General features: G+C 46.6%; 1 protein-coding gene across 1 annotated transcript in view; it reads right to left on the reverse strand.

The window, feature by feature from the left end:
• Window positions 1–13,576, reverse strand: part of ncoa2 (nuclear receptor coactivator 2) — a 96,439-nt gene that overhangs the window by 2,332 nt on the left and 80,531 nt on the right. Inside the window, 7 exon segments of the mRNA XM_048266043.1 lie at window positions 157–316; window positions 4,409–4,586; window positions 6,942–7,143; window positions 7,145–7,249; window positions 8,973–9,050; window positions 10,753–11,052; window positions 13,053–13,212. Coding sequence (XP_048122000.1) covers window positions 157–316; window positions 4,409–4,586; window positions 6,942–7,143; window positions 7,145–7,249; window positions 8,973–9,050; window positions 10,753–11,052; window positions 13,053–13,212 — 1,183 coding nt within the window.

Consider the following 13,576-nt stretch of genomic DNA (forward strand, 5'->3'; position numbering starts at 1 on the left):
TGGACTGAACTGAGAAAAGTGTGTGTTAAAGTCTGTGTTTAAGTTTTTAATGATGTGAGCGTGAGAGCGTATATTATTGTGTGTGTGAGGATCTCACCTGTTCGGAGGCCATGGACGTGACATTTATTTGGCCGTATGTGTGTGTGTGTGTCTCACCTGTTCGGAGGCCATGGACGTGACGTTCATCTGGCTGCTTATCTGGCCCATGCTGCCGGCGTTGGTTGCCATAGAGACGTTGAGGTTCATGCCGTTACCGTTGTACATGTTGCCGTTGGACTGCTGGCCGAACTGCGGTGGAGACTGCTGGGGGAACATGCTGAGAGAGAGAGGAGGGAGGAATGGATCACTTACTATCTGAACCCTGAACACAAGGCACAATGAAAACACACGCTATTAACACCTCAGTGTTTATTTAAGTATATTATTGTGTTTAAGTATTTTTCCTTCAATAGTCTTTCATCTCTAGAGAATGTGTCTTTAATGCATGTGTCTTTAGTGTGTGTCTACTGTATATATATATATGTGTGTGTGTGTGTGTGTGTGTGTGTGTGTACAGTTGATATAACTCTCAACCTGAAGGGTACACCCTTCACATTGAGGTACGATGTCGCAGACATCTCGTTCACAAAATGCAATTGACATGAGACACCACTGTCTTCAACTTAGCCAAAAAAAACCTTAAATGTATCATTTGAAATCTACACTGCTCAAAAAAATTAAAGGAACACTCTGAAAACACATCAGATCTCAATGGGAAAAAACTCATGCTGGATATCTATACTGATATGCACTGGGTAATGTGTACTGGGTAAAGGATGCCACATTATTGTTCGGTAATGAAAATGATCAACCTACAGAGGGCTGAATTCAAAGCAATGAAAAAAGTGAAAAAATGATGCGACAGGCCAGTCCATTTTGCCTAAATTGCATTGCAGCAACTCAAAATGGTTCCCAGTAGTTTGTATGGACCCCACATGGTTGACAATGAGACTGCGGATGGTGTCCTGAGGGTCTGCTCCCAGATGTGGACACGGCCATCATTGAGCTCCTTGACAGTCTGTGGTGCAACCTGCCGGTGTTGGATGGACCAAAACACAATGTCCAAGAGGTGTTCTACTGGATTTAAGTCAGGGGAGTGTGGGGGACAGTCAATGGTATCAATGCCTTCATCCTCCAGGAACTGCCTGCACACTCTGGCCACATGTGGCCGGCCATTGTTGTGCACAAAGGGGAACCCAGGGGCCTCTGCACCAGTACAGGGTCAGACAATGGGTCTGAAGATTCATCCCGATACCTAAGAGCAGTGAGGGTGCCGTTGTCTTGCCCATAGAGGTCTGTGCGTCCCTCCAAGGGTATGCCTCCCCAGACCATCACTGACCCACCACCAAATCGGTCATGCTGAATGATGTTGCAGGCAGCAAAATGTTTTCCACAACATCCCCAGACCCTTTCACGTCGGTCACATGTGCTCAGGGTGAACCTGCTCTCATCCGTGAAAAGCACAGGGCGCCAATGGCGGACCTGCCAATTTTGTATTCGATGGCAAATGGCAATTGAGCTCCACAGTGCTGGGCAGTGAGCACAGGCCCCTCTACCAGCAGCAGCCAGACCAATGGATACCTTATCTTAGCTGAATTACTGAAGCTAAGCAGGTGTGGGCCTGGTTAGTACTTGGATGGGAAAACTAGGTTGCTGCTGGAAGTGGTGTTGGTGGGTGGCCTGTAGGCGGCACTCTTCCCTCTGGCCAAAAAAAAAGACGTAAAACTGAGGTTCTGACTCACTGTGGTCATTAAAGATCCCATGGCACTTATCACAAAGAGTAGGGGGTTCCCCGGTGTCCTGGCTAAATTCCCAACCTGGCTCATTTAATCTGGCCCCCTATCATCCCCCACTGTAATTGGCTCATTCACTCCCTCACTCTCCACCTCAAGCTGGTGTGTGGTGAGCGTTCTGGCGCATAATGGCTGCGGTGCATCACCCAGGAGGGTGCTACACATTGGTGGTGGTTACTAGTGAGGTCTCCCCATCCATGTGACGCGCTTTGAGTCTCGAGAAAAAAAGCGCTATATAAATGTAATGTGTTTGTTTTTGTTTGTTTAGAGGCCATCGGGCCCTCAGGACACCCTCATGAAGTCTGTTTCTGACAGTGTGGTCAGAGATATTCACACCAGTGGCCTGCTGGAGGTCATTTTGTAGGGCTCTGGCAGGGCTCCTACTGTTCCTCCTTGCACAAAGGAGCAGATACTGGTCCTGCTGTTGGGTAAAGGATCTTCTACCACACTGCCCAGCTCTCTTAGAGCAACTGCCTGTCCCCAGGAATCTCCTTTTGAGACCGCGCTGGGAGACACAGAAGTCCTGGCAATGGAACGCATTGGTGTGCCATTCTGGAGGAGACTACCTGTTCAATCTTTGTAGGCTCCAGGTACTGGCTTATGCTACCAGTAGTGACACTGACCCTACCCAAATGTGAAACTTATGAAAAATCACTCAAGAAGGATAAAGATGGAAAAATTATCAGTTGCCACCACCTGTAAAACCATTCCTGTTTTGGGGGTCGTCTCATTGTTGCCCCTCTAGTGCATCTGTTGTTAACTTTGATGACATCAAAGCAGGAGAAACAGATTCACAACCACCTCTGTTATGTAACTAGCCAGACCAATAGCTTACAAGTTTGATAGACTTGAGGCTATACTCCTATGAAAAAGTGTTCCCTTATTTATTTTGAGCAGTGTACATATCTGCTCAGTCAACAACTGTACAAGACATTCACAGGTAGGATATCAGGCTACCATTTAATTTATGTATATTTTTATAGGTTGCAGATTGTTTCGATTGCAGGTGTTTTCTTTAGTGTTAACAGCAGCTCTTAAGGACTCCTCATGTTCCTCCTCATTTTGGATTTAAAATGCACAAGAGTGCATTAGGCTACATTTTAGACAGCCACTTTAAACACTACTTTCCTGCGACCACTACAGTAAAAGCACATCATTCTTTTATCTCCTTTCTACCCAATTTGAGATCAGTCTTGTGATACCCAATTGTTCGAATTAACATTGAAAGTTATTTTATCTTTTTTCCGAGCCAATCATTATTGCCTTTTTCCCCACACGTGTTTACAGTCTTAGCAAGGTGCAATCACCCATAGTTTACTGCCCATAAGCATGTCTTTATAATTATTCATTTCACATTCTTACATCAGCTCAACACCAACACGGTAGGCACTGACTAACACACACAAGTTTAACTCGTGAGGAAAGAGCTGATGTGACTAATGTCTTTCCAAATAAGGAAACATCCACAAATACAGGCTCTTTGCACTATTTGTGTTTTTCTGTAACTGCCAAATCATAATAGTGACGTCACAGTGTTTTGGACCTATTTGTCTGCAACGCACAACAAAACATCTCTCTTTAGACATACAGGAACGGCTTATTGAGCTAAAGAGTGACAACATGCGGAAGCACTCCCGAGAACTCTTCCCTTCTCTCTGATGCACATTACAACGTAGCCTTCTTTTCCGTGCAGGCTTTTCCAAACTGATGGTGTGTAAATCAATACAACACAACGGTGCTTAGAGCAGACTAAGGGCAACCTGAGGCTCTATACGGTCATCCAAAATTGAGCTCAGGAAAGTTTGAGAACCCCCGATACAAGCTGTCAGTCACGGTCAAAATTTTTAGAGCGGACTAAGATGGCTCTGTAATATCATGAGCATGGAGCCTGAGTGGACGCCATTCTGTTGAGCCAATTCAGGCTAATGTAGTGCTCTTGAATCTATGGTCAGTTAAGTCTCTAGGAGTGGTCCTGTTACTGAAACTAAAGGCAAGTCTCAGCACAGCTCTGGCACGGATATGGTACTGATCTGCCCCTGACCTGGTGGTGCGTTCATGAGCAACTGGGAAGTGGGACAATTCTAGAGTGGTGGTGGTGGGGGTTCCCAGGGGACTTCCCAGTTTGAAGTGGGGGATTGGGAGAGCTCCCAGGAGAATTTTGACGTCACCCAACAAAGTGAACGCTCTCACTTCAGAAGTGGGAACCGTTCCCAGCCGCATGAACACACTATGGTACCTCATCTCAGCCACGACAGGTTCTTTTTCCAAGAAGTACTGTTGTTTCCCACTTTGACTTGATAATATGGGGGATCCACAAAAAGAAAAGCATCTATTTTCTTTCGTTGTTATTGCCGCTTTTATATTTCTGTCCAACTAATGTTTGTGTGTTACCAAGTGCATGTTCAGTTTAGGATCCTTGTACTGCATGATATAATCCAAAGCCTTCTCCTTACAGGTTCTGCTCTAATTGACCATGGGTCCTGTCTAGCATGACTTGGATGGATGTGGATATGATGTGCGGTTCTGTTGTAATATTCCTCTGTGTGCCCAGCTGTGTGGGGTGCCCAGTCCCTTACTTGTTGCCTGTCATGTTGCCCTGTGGCCAGCCGTTCATGTCTGGTGAAGACTGGAAGCTGGCGTTGCCCTGGGGCTGTTGAATCATGGGACTCTGAGCGTGGCCCATGCGGGGCGACATGAGGGGGCTCTGGGGGGTGGTGGCTCCTCCGAAACCACCATCAGGCTGCTGACTCATACCTGCACACACACACACACACACACACACACACACACACACACACACACACATTCTGTGAGACAGCTGAGAAAGCTAAACAAACCAATGGACACAGAAGCGCATGGGACGTGAATAAGCTACTAGACCAACTAAACAGCCACACACAAAGTGTTAGTTATGTAAACACGACTAATACAAACTGTCTGTTGGGAGAAGAGAAGGTTAACAAGTACACCACAATCTTTCCCACATATAGTTATGACACATACAAAGCACTGGATTAACAAACCTATGCAGTGATTATGATCACAAGATGAACATGTATTTATGAGAAGAGATTTATTCTGCACTATCACTCACCATGGATACTACTGTACACTAATTAGTTGCTAAAGAAGATGTGTAATCACACAGGTTTTAATGGCAGCAAATAAGCTCGTAGCCCTTAGACCTTGATTTGTTTTGACCCATAGAGGCCCGCGGTGCATGGGAATTCCTCTGACTGACACCCTTACCCTTAAGAACCAGTTAGAGGGGGGCAGCAGCAGGTACTGTTGGCCCAGATAGGAGCAGCCTCTGGAGGGGAGGAGTCAGGCCCACTTGGGGCTCCAGATTCACTCCAGACACAGCTCCCATCAGGGGCGGAGGATAATGGGGGTGGGGGGCTGGGGTGTTACTGGCAGATGTTAGCAGTCAGTCATCTCAATCATCTACACATGCAGGTTAGAATGCGTGCAGGATAAGGTAGGGTTAAAGGTTAGGAGGAGGGGGAGGTATGTGTGTGTATGTATATGTAAGTGTATGTGTGTGTGTGGAGATGCGTATGAGGTGATGGGGGGTCTTGGTCGGGTCTGGGTCACCACGAGATCTGGGGGTGTTGGGTTGGGGGGTCAGGATCAAGATCAGCTCCACATCCACTGAGCAGCACCGGCAGGCGGCAAGATTAGTGGCGGCAGTGAGAACACACACGCAACGCACAGATGAGACAGCCACGCGACAGCGGTCACCAGCAGCTCAGATCTCCCCCAGCATTCAACGACTGGACAACACCTCTGATCAATCAACAAGATCATGTCCACATTTAATCAATTAACTGACTTGACTGAAACATATTAGAAATGATTGGTAATTGATGGCTATTACCTTAGTATTAGACATTGACCCTATCATCTCCAAATAGCTGTAGCAAACTGTAACATTTTGAATAAAGACATTAACTTGCATAATGCAAATATTTCTACAGTACACCTTTACTTAAACAGCTTCTATTCTTCCACATACTTCTGCTGCCCCCTATTGGGCAATGTGAAGCTGTGTGCACATGTTTCTACAGTATCACATGTCCACTTAGGAAAACACTCCAAAAGTATAATAAAAATAATATAATATAATGGGCTCTCTCTCTTTATACACACATACCGACTCAAAGAGAGTCAATAGATGATAATTATGAATATATATATGTTTTTAATTTCAAGAAAATTAATGGATTTGGAGATTTTTGGATTCATTTTTGGGATTAATGGATTTGGAAACAAGGTTTCCACCTGACATACATAAAAAAAATAAAAAATAATATAACTATAACTATATATGACTCCATAATATAACTATAACTATATATGACTCCATAAGTGAATAAGTGACTGAACTGACTACTACTATGCAATGAAGCATGGATAGTTTGACTGCTGTTGTGAGAAACCACAGTTAGGCTCAAACTGTGCACGGAGAGAACTGGGGGAGTTGGAAGTTGAGGTGTTTGCCATAGGACAGAGAGAATGAGAGACTGTGTGTGAGAGAGAGAAAAGGAGAAAGAGAGAGAGAGAGAGAGAGAGAGAGAGAGAGAGAGAGAGAGAGAGAGAGAATTAGTATTAGGAAAAAATGTAGAGCAAGACAGAAGAAGTCTAAAAGATGAGCTAAAAAGAGTGAGTGAAAGAGAAAATGAAATGGATAGATAAAGAGCAATGGATGGATGGATGGAGATAGATAGATAGAGAGAATGACAAACAAATGGCGAAGGAGACATTGAGAGATAGAAAGAAATATAGATGAGAGGGAGGGAGAAAGAGAAAGAGAGAGAGAGAGAGAGAGATAAAGACAGATGAGAGGGAGAGAGAGAGAGTCAGAGAGAGAGAGAGAGAGGGCAGGCAGTACCTGAGCTGGGAAACTGAAAGGCACTGTGCTGCATCTGGGGGCTCATTACGCCCCCAAACTGTCCGCCCATGTTCCCCATCATCCCCTGGTTAGCCAGACCCATCTGGGAGCCATGCAAGGAGCTGTGGGCGAGGAGCTGGGGGGCCGGCGGAGGGGGAGGTTGGGGGAGACCGGGGAGAATGGGCTGGTGCACGTGGGCGGGGAGGCCAGGCCGGTACCGTAGCTGGGCGGGTAGGGGAACTGCTGGGGGCTGGCCTGGGGCATCCGCGCGTTGCCCAGGGCCCCGGGCAGGCCAGCGGCGGCGGCGGCAGCGGCCATGTTGGGGGGCAGGTTGAGGCCCTGGGCTCTCATGGCTAGACGCTGCTGTTGCTGTTGCTGCTGCTGCTGCTGCTGTTGTTGTTGTTGTTGTTGTTGTTGTTGGGGCCTGCTGCTGCTGCTGCTGCTGGACTTGCTGTTGCCGTTGGCGCAGGTGGTTACTCAGCAGCTCACGCTGCCGCTGGGCCAACATCTGAGCGTTGATGGTCCCCTATGGTGGACACACACACACGCGCACCCACACGCAAGCACGCACACACACATGCAAGTACGCACACAAACACATACACACACACACACACAGAAACATATAGTAAATTTAACTTCAAAGAACTAATAGAAATAACAGAACGTTTGATTAATTCTACAGTCCAGTCTAAATCACCAAATGCCCTATTTTTCCCCACATTGCATCCGCTCTATAGTACAGCATCTTCTTTGTTTTCCATTCATGCGTCACACATGTTGGCCCATCACACCAGCATGCACTGACCTTAAATCTGTGTCTTCCCTGAGTAGCTGAACAGTTCTGGCAGATTGGTGAAATATTGTCAAAATGCACGCAGCTATGCTGGCAGATCACTCTGTCTATTAATCTCTGATAATCGCTTTCATCAGGGGACCTGACATGAAGAATGCTTTCATGACTAAGACGGCTTCAACTGATTACACACATGGATAAAGCAGAACGCTGAAAATAGCAAACCACTGATGTGCATCGACACCCTAAGTCAGGGGTGGGCAAACTGCGGCCTGCGGGCCGCACCCGGCCCGCCACGCACTTTCATCCGGCCCGCCGAGCATTTAATTTGGTTATCAGGCTGCTCGCTATTTTTTTTCCTGCGATAGAGACGACGTTGGTTAGCTTTACTGCAAACTGCTTTTCACTCTCCTTAGAGAATGTTTACAATGTCAATGTCAAAACATCATGTTAAATAAAGATGATAGGCCTACTCTTAGTTATCTCCTTTGCAGCAGATCTAACGTGAGCATTATGGGATCCATTTAATTGGGAACGCGTCTGCGCTCACGAGAGGGAGAAAGAGCGACAGGTTCCAGCTGGCTTGTCATTGTTGATAATTGATATCTCCTTGTAAGAAACTTTTAAAAGGAAATCATGAAGGCAACAGTAGTTCCCACTACTGACCATTTAAAAACTGAGAGAGGGTACAGCCATAGGTACAGCACTAGCCATAGCGGAGCAGGCAGAAGATCATTGAGAAATAAACGTGAATTTAAAAGCGTTAAAGTGACGGTGCACAATTTATACATTTGTTCAACAGCATCAAATTAGCAGTATTTTTTAAACACTACATTTTTTTAAAACAAATACTTTTGATACTAAATTATATAGGTATGTATAAATGTATTTGGGGGGCTGGTTGTTGTGTGGCCCAAAAAGTTTGCCCACCCCTGCCCTAAGTTGTTACCAACTTTATGACATTGAAATGCATGAAAACTCTGTGACCCACAGACCAAGACTGATGGGGCTTCAAACGCCATTTGACCAAAAACATCCTGTTGAAAGGTGGAAATACCAGAGCAAGCTTCTGATCCAGCCAGTGGCAACACACGATTCGCATTAGCACATTTTAAAACAGAGACCCAGAAATCGTATTCATAAACAAACATCTTTGCTTTCCGACACCCGCATGGTCCGACGCAGGTGTTCTTACGGAGAGACATCAAGGTGTGTCAACAACCGCAGACAACATTTGAATGGAAACTAAGAAAGAAAAAAGTCGGGATCCAGGTTGTGTACCTCTTACGGACAAACTCTCAGTATCAACTGACAAAATGAAATTGTAACCAACATTTTACTATTTCAGGAATCAGCCAATCAATCAATCAATCAATCAATCAATCAATCAGACAAACAATCAACCAATCAAACGGCTGTCTCTGGAGCCCATGGAATGTGAGGTGCCACTAACCTGATTGGGTACATTGGGTCTGAGAGGTAGGTTCATGTTCGGCACTCCTGCCATTTGGCTCAGCACTGGTTGACGATTCTGAAGTGCAAATAAATATTAGAGAAACAAAGTTTTAATGGAGAATTGTACAGAGCATATGATTTTCTAAAACAAAGTAATTCGTTTGAATTGTCATAACATTAATCAAAAAAGATCATTTATTTTTCAGCCATTCATAAAATTGTGCAATCTTCTGACAGGGGGTAATGGGGACAGCCATCCTTAATAAGGTCACCGCGTGCTTCCCTGAACGGCCACCAGGTGGCAGGACTGTCGGTGCACAGGCACGCATGCACATCACACCCTTTAAGCAGCCCCAGCTTCTCCAACTGAACTTTGAAATGTACCAGCTGCCTCTGTGACACGTCTGTCCATTTTACAATGTTAGCACGACCACGACGGCGTGCGGCATCGATCGGTATTTGGAACAAAACGTGCGGCAGTGGCGTGCTCTTCACAGGCTGCACGGGGGGAAGCGGGCCGCCATCTTGGGACTAAAGAGGCCCGAGGCGAGGCGAGGCAGCGATGTCATAATCTAAGCCATGGGTGGATCAGCTGTGAGTAGTGTGAACAGGCTGTGGTGAAGAATGAGAGAGGAGAGACAAGCGGTGCTGGTGTGTATGGCAGAGAGAGAGAGAGAGAGAGGGAGAGATAGAGAGAGAGAGAGAGGGAGGGAGAGATAGAGAGAGAGAGGGAGAGATAGAGAGAGAGACATACAGAGGGGTCGGGCGGCTGCTGAGCAGCCGTGGGATTTGACGCAGAACCAGACCCCCCGGAGGCAGCGAAAATAAAACAATATTTATCAAAGTACCAAGGCCTCTGAGAGAGAGAGATAAAGAAAGAGAGAGAGAGTGTGTGTGTGTGTAAAATATATGGGGTGCACAGGGCAAGTTTCAGGCTTCACATTCTCATGTTATCAAGGTAATAAAGATTTTTCTTTTTCCTTTCCCTTTTCAAAACACATGAAGCAACATTGTGGTTACTTGTGGTTGGTGGACAGTCTGCTTTTCACAGTTTTATAATCAGCACCTACTAACTGCTGGACTATGACTTGCAACACCTTACAAATGTTCACTGTAAACTTTTATTTGATTATGATTTGGTCTCTTCTTGAGAAGCTCATAAACGTATACAGATCTATATTCTAAATCAATGTTGTTACTTCAGGAGAGATTACTGGGGCCTTCTGTGTATCTTTAGGACAACAGTTCATAACAAAAGCTTTCATGCATGTGTGTGTCCTCTCTGGGTTGGGCATATCTTAGCATGTATGTATGCAAGCACGTGCTAGTGTGCAAGAGCTAATATCTCTAAGTGTATGTTCATACATATTTGTATGAATGTAGGTGTAAGTATGCATACCGTATATATGTCTTATCTATGTTTGCGCGTGTGTGTGTGTGTGTGTGTGCGCGTGCGTCCATCTGCAACTGGGTGATTTTTTACATCTGCAACTGGGTGGTAGCTTGGTAGTTTGCAGTGTGTGTGTGTGTGTGTGTGTGTGTGTGTGTGTGTGTGTGTGTGTGTGTGTGTGTGTGTGTGTGTGTGTGTGTGTGTGTGTGTGTGTGTACCTGCTGGGTCTGTAATCGGTGCTGCAGCTGCAGGTAGAGCTTGTTGGGCTGTGTGTGTGTGTGTGTGTGTGTGTGTGTGTGTGTGTATGTGTACCTGCTGGGCCTGTAGTCAGTGCTGGAGCTGCAGGCGGAGCGTGTTGGGCTGTGTGTGTGTGTGTGTGTGTGTGTACCTGCTGGGCCTGTAGTCGGTGCTGCAGCTGCAGGCGTATGGGCTGGTTGGGCACGACGCCGGGCGGCCTCAGCCCCGGCCGCTGCATGCGTAGCTGGATAGGGTAGCCGGGCCGCTGACCCATCTGCACCGGCATGCCGTGGAAGCCGGCCGCCGCGGGGTCCTGCAGCGGCCCGTAGCCGCCCTGAGCCATGTGGCCGGGGGGAGGGCCGTACTGCTGGGGAGGGTAGACCGGCAGCTTCTGGTCCAGCAGCAGGCTCGGGTCCTGACCAGGGAACTGCTCCTGTTCCAGAGGCTGACTCTGATGGACAAGAAAACCCACAAACACACACATAAGTCACACACACACACACAAACACATTATAATGTGTATGCATGCACATGAACAGACATTAGAGCATGCGTATACCCACACACACAGTAGGAAACCAGCACACAAAAAGGTGCACACAGGCATGTACACACACGGTATGTTACTGCAACCAGAAATCCTAAGGCACTCTGTACCTTATGTATACATACACTGGCCGTGTAATTAATACCATCATAATTCTCCCTCTATTCCCTCCACTCAGCCGCCCTCTATACCCCACAAACAGCCATGTTACGGAACATCCCTCAAGACAGACAAACAGAAGTCCACAGTGGCTGCGAATGTGCGAGAGATATACATGAACAAAAAAAAAAAAAAATACATGTGTTTTCTTGGTCAAAAACGAAACCGTAAGAAATCAAAATCTGTCATGGGTATGAGTAATTACGGGCTTGACTTTGTGTGTGTGTGAGCTGCAGCGCGGCCCTGTGCTGTAGTAAGGGACGAGCACAGTAGTGCGGTGGCTGTGGTGGCGGCACTTGTGTTGTGCTTGTGCTAGTGCTTGTGCTGGCCACCGCCCCAGGGCTCCCGCTCAGCAGGCGCCGTTATGAGCCGTTATGCAAGTCATTACGTAAGGCCGCTCTGCCAGACCCTCTCACACACACACGCATGCGCACACACACACACACACAATCATACACACACAATCATACACACACACACACACACACACACACACACACACAGGTGGCAAAGAGTCAGGGGATGGGGTAGACAAACACAGAGACAGAGAGAGAGAGAGAGAGAGAGAGAGAGAGAGAGAGAGAGAGAGAGAGAGAGAGAGAGAGAGAGAGGAGGACAGAGGAAATAAGAGCAAGAAAGAGAGGGAGAGATCAGCCTTGTCAAAGAGAGAGAAAGGGAGAGGAGGAGAGAAGAGAAAGACAGAGAAAGAGAAGAGAAAGACAGAGAAAGAGAAGAAGAGGAGGGAAGAGAAAGACAGAGTGAAAGAAGGGGAGATAATGGGAGTAAAATGCAACACGGTAGTGGTCAGCACTTCACATAGAGAAAGTCTGAGAAAGAAAAACATACAGAGAGAGAGAGAGAGAGAGAGAGAGAGAGAGAGAGAGAGAGGTAGGAAAAAGAAAGAGCAGCAATCAGTAGGTCAGATAGAGACTCGACAGATCAAGAAGTGAGAGCAAAACAGAGGGAGGAAGGATGGACAGAACGAGACAAGCGGGAGACAGACGCGGAGCTGAGAAGTGAAAGAGAACGGAGAGAGGAGGAGAGGAAGAGACACACACACACACACACACACTGGCTTGTTTGACATTTTAATTTGGCCATCACTGTATACGCATGAGAGAGGCAGAGGCAGAGGCAGAGGGAGAGAGGGAGAGAGAGAGAGAGAGAGAGAGAGAGAGAGAGAGAGAGAGAGAGAGAGAGAGAGAGAGAGAGAGAGAGAGAGAGAGAGAGAGAGCGCGCGATAGAGAGAGAGAGAGAGCGAGGGAGAGAGAGTGAATGCGCAATGCTTTGGTAATAAAAAAATTTGTTGTCATGCCAATGAAGCACTTTCAAATAGTGCTGAACTGAATGCAGAGTGAGAACAGAAACTTAAAGAGATAGAGACAGGAAGAGAGGAAGAATGGGGGAGGGGTGGGGGGTAGTGACATGAAGGAAAAAAGGACAACCAGACGGTGATATGGGAGAGACAAACTTGTAGGTAATCCAAGATGAAAGAGCTAGAAAGAGAAGACAGAAAGAGAATTGAGAGAGAGAGAGAGAGAGAGAGAGAGAGAGAGAGAGAGAGAGAGAGAGAGAGAGAGAGAGAGAGAGAGAGAGAGAGATATTGCCAATACAGAAATAAAGGGAGAGATAAACAAATACATATAGAGAGGGAAATAAAGAGAGAGAGAAATAAAGAGAGAGAGCGAGAGAGAGAGAAATAAAGAGAGACAGCAAGCAAGGGCAGACTGGGTGGATACACTCACCTGTCCCACCAGTGCGGGGATGCCGAGGGCCTTGTCGATCTCGTCCAGGCAGTCGGCGTCCTTGAGCACACTGTAGAGCTGACTGAGCAGGGCCCCCTCGTCAGTGGGGCCATCACTAGGGGGCGCACACAGCACATCCTCCTGGGCACCGTACACCGACCTACACACACACACACACCCACACACACACACACGCACACACCCACACACACACACACACAACCACACACACACAACCACACACACACACAACCACACACACACAACCACACACACACAACCACACACACACAACCACACACAAAAACATAGACTTAGAAAACTTTAATGTCCTCGAGAGGCAATTTGTTGTACAGTACAGGCATGTCGACACATAATCCACAACACAAACATTGAACCAGACATCTACAGCACTATTTATCTAGCACATAACATACACACATCAATAAATAGAATACAGTAAAAAGGAGTATATTGCACTTCCCTAAAAGGCCTAATGTCATAAATAAATAAAACTAAAACTA

This window comes from Alosa alosa, chromosome 16 (assembly GCF_017589495.1).
Source record: "Alosa alosa isolate M-15738 ecotype Scorff River chromosome 16, AALO_Geno_1.1, whole genome shotgun sequence".
Classification (NCBI taxonomy): Eukaryota; Metazoa; Chordata; class Actinopteri; order Clupeiformes; family Clupeidae; genus Alosa; species Alosa alosa.